Below are 15,208 nucleotides of genomic sequence, written 5' to 3'. Positions count from 1 at the left end.
TTTGCTAGAAAACTAAGTGTAAGAGGAAAATTGATTTTACTTTGTGAAAATAGGGTAAGTTTGCAGTATTTCAAGGGTAAGATAAAGAATTTGGATACAAAGTTAGGGAAGGCTACAAGCTGTGGTTTGACTCAGACTGGATTGTTTTGAATGTAAAAACAGATTTAAAGAAATGGCCACTGGAGGGCGCTGCAGCTTAAAGAAAATAACATGACTACAGAGATGTTTCCAGGATGTTTCCTTATTGGTTATTAGTGTCATACAGTTCAAGCAGCCCTAAAAGCTTCATTAGAGTAATGTCAAATCTGAGTACACAGCAAATAACAAGGAAAGAGATGAGTCAAGTTTTTGGAAAAGCTTTCAAAGGTTTCCACATGAAGAGGACGTTTGAAGTGAGTAAAAATACTCCTCACTCCTCTGTAGAAATCAGCTCAGCTCAGCATGGAGGAAATCCAGAAGATCTAGTCGATTATTCATCAGAGCATTTCAGAAAACATGTTATTAGGGGTGAAAAGTTTCCTGGGACTTACGGGACAGGTCTTTTCTTCCTCTTCAGGGAAAGGTTTAGTCAATCAGCTGTGGGTCATCTTTTTTGACTCACAGCACCTCGTGTTACCAAAGGGGACAAACCAGAGTGAAGCTTTGCTCCTTAGTTCAAAACATAAAGTAAGCAAGCGCTTTACTTCTTTAAAAAGGTCCATTTTTGAAAATTGTGCCTCCTCATGAGCTTAAATTCATTGAGAAATGGATGTTATTGTTGACCTCAGCTGACAGTAAACAATAGTCAGTGAAATGAATTGTTTCTAAATCAGCCATGGACCACAAAAGTTTCCATGAAACAGTCCTTTTAGTTCACAGAATAAATCCAGCTGACAGTTTTTAGCAACCTGATGAATGTGTGAATTATTACACATCTACTTATTTTTAGATGATTTCTCAGATCCTTTTCAACATGTCTTTGAGGTTTGAGGCAGAGATTCCCAAACTATTCAGGCATTGATACCCCAAACAGTGATGCTGGAGACCGGTAACCTACTGGCATGAGAAAACACTAACAGGCAAATCAAAAAACAGAAAAAATAAAAAATTAAAACAAGTTCCTACACTGCAAGATTAAGCTTATCGTTCTCAATCTGCCACCACTGTTACCATCCTAGCACGGTCATCTTGGGGAATTTTGGAAACAAAGAGATGTAGAAAACAGTCTATACATTATCCCCTGTATGTTTTTACATTAAATCTAACTTTTTCTCTCTTTTTTTTAACCAATAATAAATCAATTAATTTTGTGACCCCTCTATAAGGGTTTTGTCGGATCTAAATCAGCTCACAGTTAGCTTTAGAAAAGAGACTGACGCAGACTGGAGTCATCCTGAAATCAAACTTTTCTTGCATACCATCCTTTGGAGTCAGAGGTAAGTTTATTGTGCGTGGAGGGAACTGATAACATGTTACACAAAATGGTTGATGAACACTTGAGAGGTACAGTGTGTAGTTTTTGTATAAAAATGAGCGATTACATGGTGAAAAATGCTGGACCATAACAAATCCTTATATAAACCGTACCAGATAAATAATTGAAAAATACTGTCATGATTCATCTTTACAATCAGATATGAACAAAGTGAATAATTCAATGTTTTCATGATTGGTGTACAGCTGTGGAATGATCACCTCCCACAAAAAATACCATACATGCAGTTTGTTGTCCCTAAAAATATGTTAGTTTTCACCATCTGCTTCTACCATCCATACGCTGAGGAATGCCTGCAGTCAGTCCAGAGGCCGTGATTGGTGGAGACACAGCGAAGGTTTTATCCCTGCAGCCAGACAGACAGGGGCCACTGGTGGCCGATAAACCAGCGCCCTCTTAGGGGAGCCACATAAATAAATAAAGAGGGATTTTTTTTTTCTCTCTGTTACAGGAGGGACTGTCTGAAAACCCTAAACAAAGATCTTTGTCATTCCCTCAATCATACATTCATACATATATCACTTTACATGCGCTGCATTTACACCTTGTGGCTGTGCATAATGAAAAAACTGTTTCCACTGTTTTTAAAAACCTGATCTGCTCCTCGTTGTTTTTCTTCCTCCTTGAGATGCTCCATCTATGGTTTGATGTTTGCTTCTCTAAAAAAATGGATCTCTTTGGTCATTAACATGTTAGTGGCTGATAATAAGTGAGACATCCTGCCAAATATCTGAGCACCAGAGTGAAAAAGGCCATAATAGATCATTTACTTTCTACATAAAGTCCACCTTAAAAGTTTTTAAGGTGCTCTCCTCTTCATGTGTATTCCACAAGCGCCACCGTTGGCTGTAGACGGCTGCAAACTCCCCTTCATGAGATCAAAGTGGATTCTTTCTCCCAGATGTTGTGATTAAAATCCAGTTTTCTGTAGGTCTGACAGTTTGCGTCTGACACCTCTCACCACACCAGCGCTTTGTTTGATCCAGTGAGAGGGTTTCTTTATCCACAAGCTGTCCCCAAAAGAATCAACAGAACTGTCTCTTCTTCATTTTCTGTCCTCGGCAAATACAGCAGACGTCCGTTAGTGCCAAGGTCCTGCTGATCCACTCTCCCTGCAGGTCCAGGGAGGAAGACTGCCTGCAGCAGGTACTGAGTCCATCCCAACGTGTAGCTTTGGGTGCTAGCTGCTGATCCGCCTGTTGGACTGTCTGTGGGCCACACGTGAACACGAGGCACAGCACGTTGTCTTATAGTAATCGTACACACAGAGGCGGGCCTGGACCACGACGTTGCAGTTGAAGTATTTGTCTCTGCAGTTCTCATCTGGAAGGAAAAATAAAGTTAATATTGTGTTTTTCAGACACAGAAAGCTCTACAAAGTCATAGGGGTGAGTACTGGCAAGAACCTCAGGATATGATGCACGTCACGATACTTGGGTCGCGATACGATAACATCATGATTTCACAATATCGTGACATATTGTGATATTCTAAACAGTTAACTGTTTGATTGAAAACAGCTTTTCTGTTGTATTGTGTTTGAAATAATGAAAGTCAGATGCAGTGTTTCCTACATACACTTAAATTGAAAACGTGAAGTTGATCAAGTTTGTCACTTAAACTACTGTGACATTAAACTAACATTATAGTAGAATTATTGAACATTACAGACCTGCCTGAAGTCCCTAAAGTTTTTAAGAGTGAAAAGCACAGCCTGTCTTCTTCTTCTGTCTTCTTTACAGTTTTCTACTTTGTTGTATCTGGATGGCAGATGTTCACTTTACTTTTAAGGCCTAAAAGACCCTCTTTAAAAGAGCTTATGGTTTTAGTTATACCATGTATTATTATTAACACTGGCAATGTGTGTCATATTTTTATTTGTATTATCTTATGACCAATGGTGTTGTTTTGCTCCTTCATCCCTCCTTTCTTGACTGGACTAAGAAAAAATCAGAATTACTTCTGAGAGGATGCTGAGAAAGGACTGACCTATTTGAGGTATACAGGGCTCTGGGTTGCAATCCTCCTTCTCCGCTGGTTTCAGCCTCTCGTCACAGCCCTCATTGGACAGCATGTCATCAGACAGGCAGCGCACCTCCCGCACACGGAAACCTCTTTCACATGTTTTGGAGCACTGGAGAGACCAGAATCAGAGACAGCAGTCAAACTCAGGTCAATACCGCTCCACTAACAACTGGTCTTTGTGAGTTGGTCTTTACATTGAACTGTTTCTCATGAGACAGGAGTCCAAGTCAAACATCGGGGTATGATGATAAAATTAAGAGGGTGATGTGTATTTTTAAAGACATGATCAGTAAGAGCAGTAGAGAGAAAACATCTTGATTAAAGGTATCTAAACAGCAGAGGTCTTCAGATCGTACTCACAGCGCTCCAGTCAGTGTGATACCACTTTGCTCCACAGGCCTTCAGGTTGCAGCTCTGCTGGCTCAGGGGCCGGTCCAAGGAAGAGCACTCATACGGGGGCATGACGGTCATCCCTTCATCAGACTTCATCAAACACACCACTGACCTCTGCTGGCTGCCTGCACCACACTCTGCCGAGCACTGAGCCACACACAGAAATATAACATATGGATTCAATAATACAAGAAGTTAGAGCGGTGAAATACATGTCACTGTAAAATCAAGCTAAACCCCAGATAATTATCTCCTCCAGACAACCTCCCTGTAAGCTCCTGACCCTCTGTCATCCTCATACCTGGCTCCAGGGGCCCGTGAACCACTCGATGCGGTTCTCACAGGGGCCGTTGTTGCAGACCTGAGAGTCGGCGGGCCGCTCGTTGCCACAGCCCTCCAGAGGAAGGCTGCTGATGTGGTTGGTCAGGCAGAGGATTCCCCGCGTACGCACACCCATCCCACATTCAGCTGAGCACTGTGGAGCAGCACTGGTGTTAAACTTCAGGATGTTCATCAACAAGATACAACAGGAATACCTTTTAAACATAGATCTTCATTAAAAACATAGACAGAGCCCGATCTGGTGAAATCCTTATACTGTAGTTTATAGGTTAGCCATCGTGTTCTGTAAGTCATGCTGATGAGCTCAGTCTCCTGATGTTGTGACATATGAAACATAATATTAATTGTTGTAGTGAAAATCCTTGTTTGAATGAGAAACATGTTGGATAGTAATGATATCTGGTAGTTATGAGTTCCCAGAAAAAAAAAGTGACAGTCAGCTCAAAACAAAAGGTTTGACTGGCAAAATTTGCTAGAACTGATTATGACAACCTGTTTTACAAAGTAACAGTCATACACTGCAAACCCTTAAATCTTGGCAAATTTTATATCACATTTTTCATAAAAATGGTCTTTTCATACACAACATGAGCCACATTAAACAAGTCCAGCAAAAATCTCATAATTTAAGATATTTGAAAAAAACAAACAAACAAACAAACAAAAACTGCTGAATTTGCTTTTTTTTTTTCAAAGGGCCTTAAAAATAAATAAAATAATAAACATTTTGTTTTTTACCTTATTGGCTTTTTTTTTTACTCTTTTTTTTTTTTACAAGCAATTCAAGTGCATATTTTTTCTTTTAACATAGTGAAATGAGACATTTAGTGTCGTATTTTTTTTACTAAAAATATGACCTAACATTTGCTCAGATTTAGGTTTTTGCTGTGGCAGTTGCTGGATTATGCCCTGTCTCCATCATCAGGGACCTATAGAGACCAGGAACCAGAACCAACTGGTAGCTGTAAAGGCACCACTTTGGACATCATCTACCTTTCTTCTTCCCCTTAGATGTAAAGACAGTGTTAGCGTATTTCAGGTAGAGTGTAAGGACAAATAACAAATGGGGTTTGGTATTGATTTGCTCGAGGCTTGAGGAGTTAATACACCAACTATAAAGATAAATAATTCACTCTGCTATAATTTATTAAAAAAAAAAAAAAAACACTGCTATTTCTTCTCTGCTTAGTTTTTACTTTCATAATGCTCCTGTAGGGAACTTTTAGTTTGCATTGTTTTGGCGCCCTCTTTTGACAAAAAGTGTTTCTCAGGGTTATTTCTTCCTGAGCTTGTTCTGGAGTGTTTCTTTTTTGAAGGGGGATACAAAAATATTCAGTTCTATGGAAAATGTAAACAGAAGCTGTTTTAATTCTTCTCAATGAGTGTTCTGATCAAATGGATAGATCAGTCATATCACTGACGGTCTTGATGCTCATTCACTATTAATATCTGTCCAGCTGAAAATCCCCCCCAAAAAATGCTTAAACCCACACTTCCTATCTTCATCATTTTAAAGCTGGGATAATATAAAGTATGACTTTAAGCACAGGTTAGTAAAGATGAAAAGCTTTATCCGTGCTGTGTTTTCAGCTGTCAGAATCTATGTAACACATCCAAGTATGGTTTGGCCACATACAATGAACACCGCTGTTTGGCAGTCACCGTGTCCAGCTTTATCTCCAACACCTACCCTGTTACCCCACTCAGTGTAGAACCAGCTCTTGGCACAAGCTCCCATGTCACAGTTCTCCACATCATGGGGCCGCAGATTCATGTTGCACTCCTCATCAGGAACAAAGTCGCCCACATTGCTGACACAGCGAACCTCTCGTGACCTCTGACCCAGCCCACATGGCACTGAGCACTACAGAGACAGAGCCCCATGGTAAACACAGTAGAAACAGCACAGCTATACAGACTTATTAACTACTGTGTGGCAGAAGGTGTTTTATCTAGAGTGTTGAATATATTTGTCAGCAAGAAGAAACAAGAGTAAGGGATTTAAGAAAGTGCCAGTACAAGGGCTGTTATGATATCTATGTCTGAGATAAACATTTCAACCACAGACTGTCACTCACTGCGGTCCACTCGGAGCGGATCTGCCACTCACTGCAGATCTTCAGCTGGCATGTACTGGTGATTTCTGGTCGTTCTAAATGTCGGCAGCGGCTGGTGTGGACGTTGAGGGTGCGGTTTGCATAAATTTGTCGGCACAGGACCTGCCGATGCTGCATCCCCAGTCCGCAGGTTTTACTGCACTCTGACCATTCTCCGATATCCCAGCTGCTCAGGAGACAAAATCAAAAAGCTTGATGTTAGTGAGGTTTCCTCAGCAGTGTATATCACAAAAAACTTTTGTATTACATTAGATAAATTCTAGATGCATTTTTGGGTTCATGTTTTGAGCATAAGAGGACACAGATGTAGAAGGTTTCCTTTGTATTTAACCTTGGAATGAATATTTAGAGCATTAGTTAAGGATGCTATGAGTTCAATACATGAGCTAAAACATAACATGAATATGATGTAGGGCCACTTCAGCCCTGTTAATGTTGATGATTATGGTTATTAGTGAATAAAAATCTAGTATCTCAATTTTTTAGAATATTTCCCAAGATCAATTAAAAAGATTTCATTACAAAAATGTCTATCTTCTTGAATTACTATCCTTCACTTAGCTGAGACTCCTTTACAATAAACAACACTGCATCATTGAGCATGATCATTAACAAAAAAATATGGACGTCATTTTGCTCAACTCAAAGTGAGGTCACCACAAAAACTGCTCCCCCTAGTGGCTGGCTGTAGTATAGGTCAAAAAACCTGTCTCTCCAGTCATTCCAGATGAGCTGTGGTCAAACTTAACAAAATGAATTCACCTCGTAGAAATGTTTCTAATGTCTGATTGTTGTGGAGATTTGAAGATATTATTTGGCTGCTTTGTATTCAAGTCCTCTTTTTTTCTGAAACTTTTTTTTCATTAGTTATAAGAGGTTAAAAGCAAGGCTTTACGTCATGTTTAATGATGATTGACAGCTGCTGTTCTGGTGTGTTTTTTCGTGGATTATAAAATATGTCGGGAGGTAAAGCCAAGATGAAATTAGACTCTCAAAATAAAAAAATAATAATTGCTTTTGTCACCCAGCTCCACTCAGTTTCTCTCACAGCCTCTACTGAACAGACTCTGGCGGGGGTATTTTGGCTTCAAAACCGTAGTATGGTAAATGGCAGAGCCACGCTGTCCACTCTATCAGTCTACAGGCAAGACATGGAGGCGATCAGCCTTTGGCACAGCTAAGGTGTTATTGAAGTCCATGTTGCTTAGATATAAACCCAGATCAAGCAACTTCCAAGGACAGAGGGCTGCACCACATCTGTGGGATCTTTGTTGTGTCTGATGTGCTGTTAATGCAGCCACAAATTGTCACTCAAGGAGATTAAAGTTGTCTAAATGTAAGTACAAGTCTAAGTCCAGCTCGTCTGTACTCTCAAGTCGAGTGTTCGCCCACTGATTCTCAGTAGAGATCAGGTCAGACAATTTGGCTGGCCACTGGCATAGTCATATCACTGATAGCAAACCATTTGGTAGGAGCTTTGGCACCGTGGGCGGTGGAAAAAGGAACCAGCATCTCTAGAGAGCTTATCCACAGATAAAAGAATCAGTGCTCATAAGTCTCCTGGTAAAAAGCTCCAATCAACTTTGGGCTTAATAAAACGCCAGCAGATGACACGACACCCCAAAACCATCGCAGACTAATTTACTCAAACTCTCATGAAACATGGAAACACTTGAGTCATTTAGGTTTTTCTTTTTTATATAGTTAACGCTGTAAGCCATCCATCCATTTTTCTATACCGCTTAGCCTGTTCAGGGTCGCAGGTGGCTGGAGCCTATACCAGCTGTCATTGGGCGAGAAGCAGAGTACACCCTGGACTGGTCGCCAGCCAATCACAGGGCTGACACATAGAGACAGACAACCATTCACTTATACACTCACACCTAGGTGAGCATCTTTTTGGACTGTGGGAGGAAGCTGGAGAACCCAGAGAGAACCCACGCATGCACGGGGAGACCATGCAAACTCCACACAGAAAGGGGATTTGAACTGGTGATCTTCTTGCTGTGAGGCTGCAGCGCTACCCGTTGCGCCACTGTGCAGCCCCCGCTGTAAGCCATAATTAGCAAAATTAAATAAAGCTTGAAAATGTTTACATGTAATGAGTCTGGGCTATAGTTATACATTTTGACTTTCTTTAATAGCTCATGTAAATTATTGAACCGTATTTTAATTATTGATCTTTTTTTAATCAATTTTTTTTTAGATGCATCTGTAAATACAGCCAGGGCACATTCAGGAGTGTGAACTACAGTAGAGTGCTGTTTCTCACAATGCAGGGCAGGGCTGCAGGTTGCAGGCCTCTTCCTGTGGAGACGGTTTGCTGCCGCTGTCGCACAGAGCGTCTGACACCTGGGCTTGGGTCAGCCGGGACACACAGTGAAAGAGGGAGTATCTGAATCCTTTAGAGAGCAAAAACAGCTTTTTAATTTGAGCGCTGAGTGAGATTTTTCAAAATGTGAAGAGGAACAGAAAATTGATTTTCTGACCTTTGCCACAGGAGGCGCTGCACTCTGTAGTTCCAGCCAGTTTCCAGTTGTACTCTCTCGTGCGTCTGGGCGGCTGTACATAGGGAACCTGGTTGTCGGGGAGAGGAGGAGGAGGAAGCCTCCCTCCACCTGCTGGGGTTAAGTTATCTTGGTGAGGGTTGGGGTGTTGGTCGTATCCACCTTGTCCATTCACAGTGTTCCCTAAGATGTGGACACATGAGGTAAGAGTCTCTGAGACAGGTAACAACAAATCAGAGTAGCTGGACTGAGTTAAAACGATGTGTGCTGGGGTTAATAGAGGTCTGCCAGGTTGGACACTCATATGTTTAACAACTGGTTTCTTGATTTAGTCTTTCTATCTGAGATACTGAAAAATCTGATTTAGCTACTTAAATAAGCAGATTGAGGAGTAAAGTGGGTCTTGTTTACCTTCGTGTCTGTGGTTTGGCTGCTGAGGGCCGGCTGGTGTTTCAGAGGGGAGAATGTATTCATAGTGAACTCCAGGGTTTGGCTGCTGGAAGATCATCTGAGACGGAATATACGAGTCAGCAAAAACTGTAAAATAATACTCTTCAAATTTGAAATACAAAGGGTAATCAGAAATAATAAGTCTGCTTTTTAACGCATTCAAATTTTAACACATTTTAAGAGGGTGTATTGTGCTATTTTTAGGCTTTACACTATCCCTTCGATTAGATTAGACAGTCTTTATTGTCCCAATTTGGACAGTTTGATTTGCAACAGCAGTTGACGACCAAATTCATACCATAAAAACAGCTCAGTGTAATACATAAGTTATGTTTCTACCAAGCAGTCTAGATCCGTTCAGTACAGGTTGGCGCGGTTTGGTACAGTTAAGCCTGATCCCGTTGCTATTCCACAGCAAAACTGTGCCCTCTTGTAGTAGGCGGCGTGTAAGCTGATGCTGAAAGCCGCAGCTGTTAAAAAATAGCGTGACGCCGTAGCAGCTCGATGCAGTTTACCCGGCTAATAAATCCAACAAAAAAGAAAAACACGACACAGTAAACAAAGAGCATAGATGGAAGACATGCAGCATTTCAACCTCTCTGTGATTGGCATGTGGCTCTTTGATACAAAGTGCAATCAAGCTTTGTTTAGAGACGTCTGTGTGCTACCAGGAGAAAAGCAGCCGCTATCACGGGGTACGTGATGATTCTTTCGACCAATCATCGGTCTCCAGTGTTGTAGCTCCACCTTCTGAGAGTGGAATTGTTCAGTCTGGCACCCATACGAAAGGGGTCCCAAAAAGTGGGATTTCTCATGTCGGTTATTTGGGGTTCTGTCCCAGGATTGGTCAGTGGAAACGCCACAAAATGCGAGAGTAGCCTACTGTGCAAGAATATGACCGTAGCTTATTTAGAAACCCTACAGCTGAGGGAACAAATAATTCCAGATATCTGTTTGCTTTGGTCCTCTTAGGAAAGGTAAATCCCCCTCAGACAGCAAAGGTGGAAACTCAGCATATGGAGGGTGATATGGGTCGGCTAAGATAACCTTTGTCCTTTAAATGGCTCTTTTTAGTGAGTACATCAAGCTGCTGATTTTTTGGCAAAGTTTTACAATACAGTCAATTTTGTATCATTGATGCTAAGGTTCTTGTACCAGCAAATTACTGCAAAAGTAAAAGAAAAACCCTGGTACCCATGTAGTGGCTTCATCTAAGTTACAGTTCAAAATCCCTTTTTTTCTCACACTGGTAATTTTAAAAACCCTTTATGCTTCTGTCATGAACAGAAGCTTCCTGCTCCAGTAACACCAAGGCCTGCCCCCTCCGATCTGTCAGACCTCTGGAAGTCTGTCAGGTGCAGAGCTATGAGCAAGCCATGGTGTTTGAGCCCCCAGCCTCCCTTCAGGCTGACAAAATAAAAAAAGTCAAGGTTGAAACAGAGTTCACTAAATGTTGGTTGACATCACTAGCCATGTCTACAAAGTAGACACCTGTCCTGCGTCTGCCTTCGCCCCGCGGACAGGGACTGGCACACTTTGCAAGTTTCCTGCAGTGCCAAGAGAGGCGCACTGAAGGCCCAAAGAGGGGCAGAGGAGCGCATCCACACCTCCCTCCGCGCAAATGGCAGAGAGGGAGGAGAAAAGCCGTAAGTGGGTTTAACACAGTTGAGCGCTGTCTTCACCAATCAAATAAGCGCCTCTCCTCGCCTTTAAATGCGCTGCAGCGGAGGCGCAGCATCTGATTGGTCTGACTGATCCCCAGCACCACGGAAACAGTGCTGGTGGCGGAGACGGTCAGAGCTGCTGTCCCTGCAGCAGGAGAATGGACAGCGGGGCGCAATCGGAGGACACGAAGTGAGTCACCGTGTAGGCCAGCTCCCGGGACAGATTTAATCTGTTCCTTTGTCATTAATAGGAGTACAAAATGAAGTGACAGTTACACAGCTGGCTTATCCATTCAGAATACTTTTGATCCACCTGCACTCCTGGTTTGTCATCACCAAGCAGAACCTTTGGTGATACACTGTATACTCTCCCAGTGTCTCCACCTCATCCTCCTTACAATAATGTACTCCATCTTTTTAGATCACGTTAAAAATAAAGACTAAAACAGAGAAATATGGGAAATCACAGGTAAATCCTGAGTGACATACATTTCATTTGTTTTGTTTCTTTTTTCTTCGTCTTTTATCTCCCTCTTTTCTTTGAATTAAATGAAATGAGAAAACCAGATATATACTCAGTATCAGATGTTAAGGCTGTTTATTGTTCAATTGTAAGATGTGCATCAAACTTCCAGCTGCCGTCAGGTTAACTTTCCATTATGACAAACGTCTTTAATCTGACATCAGGTGTGACGGGACAGTTAATATAGATATAAATGTATACGCTGGTTCAGACGGTCACATTAAATAGTGATTACTGTGATTGTTTATTACATTAAAATGTGCCTGACACTCTGGAAACCTGCCTCTGAAGCTTTGTTGACATGTGCGCACATGTGCGCCTGTCACCAAATTACAGCTGCGTGGGGTGCGCTCCGCTTTGCACCGAGAATAGACCAGGTTGGAGCTGGCGAGCTTTCAGCACACTTTCTGCACTGTTTTTGGCACGAAATTGTCACTGCACCAACATGAATCTGCTGACACCTCCCCCTGGTGCGCCGTCAACTCCTCCTGGCGCGCCGTCACACCCATCTCTGCGCAGAGGTCTACCAAATTGTCAAATTGGCAGCGCACTGTGGTGCGCTGCACGAAATTAGCACTGCGCAGGGTGCGCCAGGCTTGCGCCCCCTGCGCTGCGCCACAAAATTAGAGCCCTATGAGTCAATCTAAAGCTTGTCTGTGTGTCGAAAAGAGATGGAGTCATTGTTGTCTGAGTCCATTTCTCACTCACATAAACCTCCAGGACCTCATTGGTGGGCCCTTCAGCAAGAAAGGACTCCCCAGCTGTGCTCCGGATTTCATTTGGCCGTCGGTAGGTGAACATGGTCCCCCCTCCTTCATACATCCCTGGTCGGTCTATAGCCCAGTTTCCATTTATAATGGACCGCCCCGATCGGCTTCGCAGAGCTGAAAGAGACAGAGAACAACCACAGAATAACTTTTAGCTGAAACAATGCGGAAAACACTCAGATCATCTTCCATATAATTATTGTTTAATTTAATACCAATCAGGCATGAAGGCATTTGTGTTAACACAAAGTTCTGACACTGGCTCCTTCCCCCAAACGCTAGTTTAAATAACCAACTTCGTACCCTAACATGTACTTTCAAAGTCTTCTTTAACTGTGACGATGTGTTTGTGCTGGCAAATCTCTCCTGCAAATCCAGTAACACAATCTCCAAAGATGTTTTCCACTGATTTCATGGATTAAGTACAAGAAGCCATTAGAAAAGCATTAGAAGTGTAACATTAGACGGGGTTGTAAAAGACTGTTTGGACAACTAAAAGCACATTAGACATGCACAGCGAAGAACAGAGGCCTATTGAGGGAAAGTCCAGGACGTGGTGAAGGTACAGAAGGTGGTGCCTGCTGGATTCATACTGTGTCATGTTTCTGTTTTATTTGAAAATTTACCAAACCATTCAGGTAAAATGTTACTATCTGAAACTGTACTTTGTCAATGACTCACAAAGACTCGTCTATTGAACCCTTACGATGTTTCGCATTTGCTAACAGGAGTGATTGTCCATGCGTGGTGATTCTCATTGTGCCAATCAAAAAATGTTTATTGTACGTCTTCACAGTACAGTAGAGTGCTTATGTATAAAGAGTCCATTAAAATGAAGGAAAGCAGAGTATACTTGACATCCAAGGGCTTCATATTCAAAAGCTTCAGACGCCATCCTCAAAGTTTTTTTGCTAGTTTTTCACAGAGAGCTGAAATTCCTCACCTTAATTAAAAAGGACGGTGAGGCTTTAGGGGTAAGATCCTCTAATGAAAACCTGTTTATTCACTTCTCTCGGGGGAAGAGACGGTGGGAGGGATCGTGGCTGTTCCCCCTTGTCTTCCAAACCTACTGCTGAGCAGGGGCATGGCTCTCATTAAACAATGTCCAACATTCCTGCAGTCACTACTGAGAATAACCCACCACTGTGTCCCTCTGTTGCAACGCTATTAAGACGCCAATTATCTGTGCGGTGCGTTTCACTCAGAGGCTCCAGTGAAAGGCTGCAGCTCACTGCTGGGTGGTATTATAAGCTGCACGCTGGAGAAACTCTGAACAAGCGACACCACCCTCTGGCTGATCTGCCTCTTTAGACAAATCTCATCCTACAAGAGGCTGCTGCAGCACAGCTGGAACCAGCAGACTGTCAAACGTCCACACCCTCACTAATTATCATTTAACTTTCTACACTGTGATTTTCTTTGAACCTTCCCTCTCAAGTCAGATTAAGGTTGTTTTCAGACATAAATCACTGAGACATTTCTGTGAATTTCAGGAGCTCTGTTCCTGAAAACGTCCCTTTAATTTCTCTCTCCTGAGTAAACTGTTTACACTTGTTCGCATGGAGCTTAAAGCCCTCCTTGTTGGGCAGGGGGTGCACTGCAAAAACTGAAATCTTATCAAGTGTTTTTGTCTTATTTTCAGTAGAAAATTCCTTTTTAGACTCAATATGAGCCAAATTCACATGACCAATCCAGAAAAATGTCTTGTTTCAAGTCATTTAAAGAGAAAAATGAGGTCTGAATTGCTCATTACCAGTAAAAAAAACCTGCCAATGGAACAAGAGAAAAGTTACTTGTATTAAGACATTGTTCTAGTTTCAAGGACATTTTCAAGCAATTTTTTTTTGTTCCACTGGCAGATTTTTTTACTGGTTACAAGCGATTCAAACCTCATTTTTGTACTCTGCTAACTTGAAACAAGACATTTTTCTGGATTGATAAGTTAAAAGTGGCTCATATCGAGTATAATAAGACAATTTTTACTTAAAAAAGACAAAAACACTTGGTTAGATTTCAGTTTTTTGCAGTGTGGTTTCTGCAAGATGAACAACTCACAATGCGTAGCACAGCTTCTTTTTAACATCAAGGCACATGTGGTTAATGTTTTACTGTATTTGCTAGCTATTACATCCACTCTTATTTAAGGATGGGTACCGAATTAGGTACTTTTATAGGTACGGACCAAATTCTATCAAAAGTACTGGGTACTGATTCACGTAGAATCTAAAGATACCATGTTTTGGTACCTAAACACATCCTTGTGACTGTGAGGGAGAGGAAGAGTAGGTGGTTTTCCACCCTGGACATGAACACAGCACTTGCAAGGTCGAATATTGAAGAATAAATATGTTAAACTGAGAACAAAAAAAAACCCCATAAATATTATCAAACAAATTGATACTTTTTACCACATAAACACGAAAAAAGTACCAAAAGTTGGTACTGTTGAGTACTGTTGAGTACTGTTGAGTACTGATACCGATTGCCAGGTACCAGGCATCGGTACCGTATCTTTTCAAAGTAAAAGGTACCCATCCCTACCCTTATTAGTGTTATCTTATCTTATCTTATCTTATCTGTTGTGGCTCTTTACACCGACAGTTTGGTATCACTGTCTTGTCAATGATTGCAATGATATTTTTTAAAACACAATGGCAGATGAAGCCAGACAACAGAGTTGTACGCACTGACAGTGGCTATTGTCGTTACATCAGTTCAACAAGTGGCAGAATATGTATCCACATGAAAAATGTATCTTCTTACAGACTGTTTGTAATTGAAGAAAAAAGTAGGAAAAAAAAAACAGACAGAAAATGGTTCAAACCGAGCTTCTGCTCTCACTATATGCTATTGCAGCATTTTTCAACACAGCAGCAAAAGTCTACAGAACACCAGTCAAACATAACATCATGGACCCCTGTCCACTCCCTCCACCTGCTGGATACG

At 41.7% G+C, this 15,208-nt stretch overlaps 1 protein-coding gene across 1 annotated transcript in view; it reads right to left on the bottom strand.

Annotated features, from left to right (window-relative positions):
- Nucleotides 1–1,307: 1,307 nt before the first annotated feature.
- The window catches only part of thsd4 (thrombospondin type 1 domain containing 4), a 67,447-nt gene continuing 53,546 nt past the window's right edge, over nt 1,308–15,208 (bottom strand). The window contains exons 11-20 of the mRNA XM_074667318.1: nt 12,204–12,379; nt 9,270–9,366; nt 8,841–9,041; nt 8,624–8,753; nt 6,313–6,517; nt 5,925–6,098; nt 4,194–4,367; nt 3,860–4,039; nt 3,464–3,608; nt 1,308–2,797 (exon numbers count right to left, since the gene is read on the bottom strand). Of these exons, the coding sequence (XP_074523419.1) occupies nt 2,655–2,797; nt 3,464–3,608; nt 3,860–4,039; nt 4,194–4,367; nt 5,925–6,098; nt 6,313–6,517; nt 8,624–8,753; nt 8,841–9,041; nt 9,270–9,366; nt 12,204–12,379 (1,625 nt within the window). The 3' untranslated portion in view covers nt 1,308–2,654. The remainder of the gene's footprint in view (nt 2,798–3,463; nt 3,609–3,859; nt 4,040–4,193; nt 4,368–5,924; nt 6,099–6,312; nt 6,518–8,623; nt 8,754–8,840; nt 9,042–9,269; nt 9,367–12,203; nt 12,380–15,208) is intronic.

This window comes from Halichoeres trimaculatus, unplaced genomic scaffold (genome assembly GCF_033239565.1).
Source record: "Halichoeres trimaculatus isolate MK-OKI-2021-1 unplaced genomic scaffold, fHalTri1.1 fHalTri1_scaffold_3, whole genome shotgun sequence".
NCBI lineage: Eukaryota > Metazoa > Chordata > Actinopteri > Labriformes > Labridae > Halichoeres > Halichoeres trimaculatus.
This window is presented reverse-complemented; position numbering and strand designations above follow the sequence as displayed.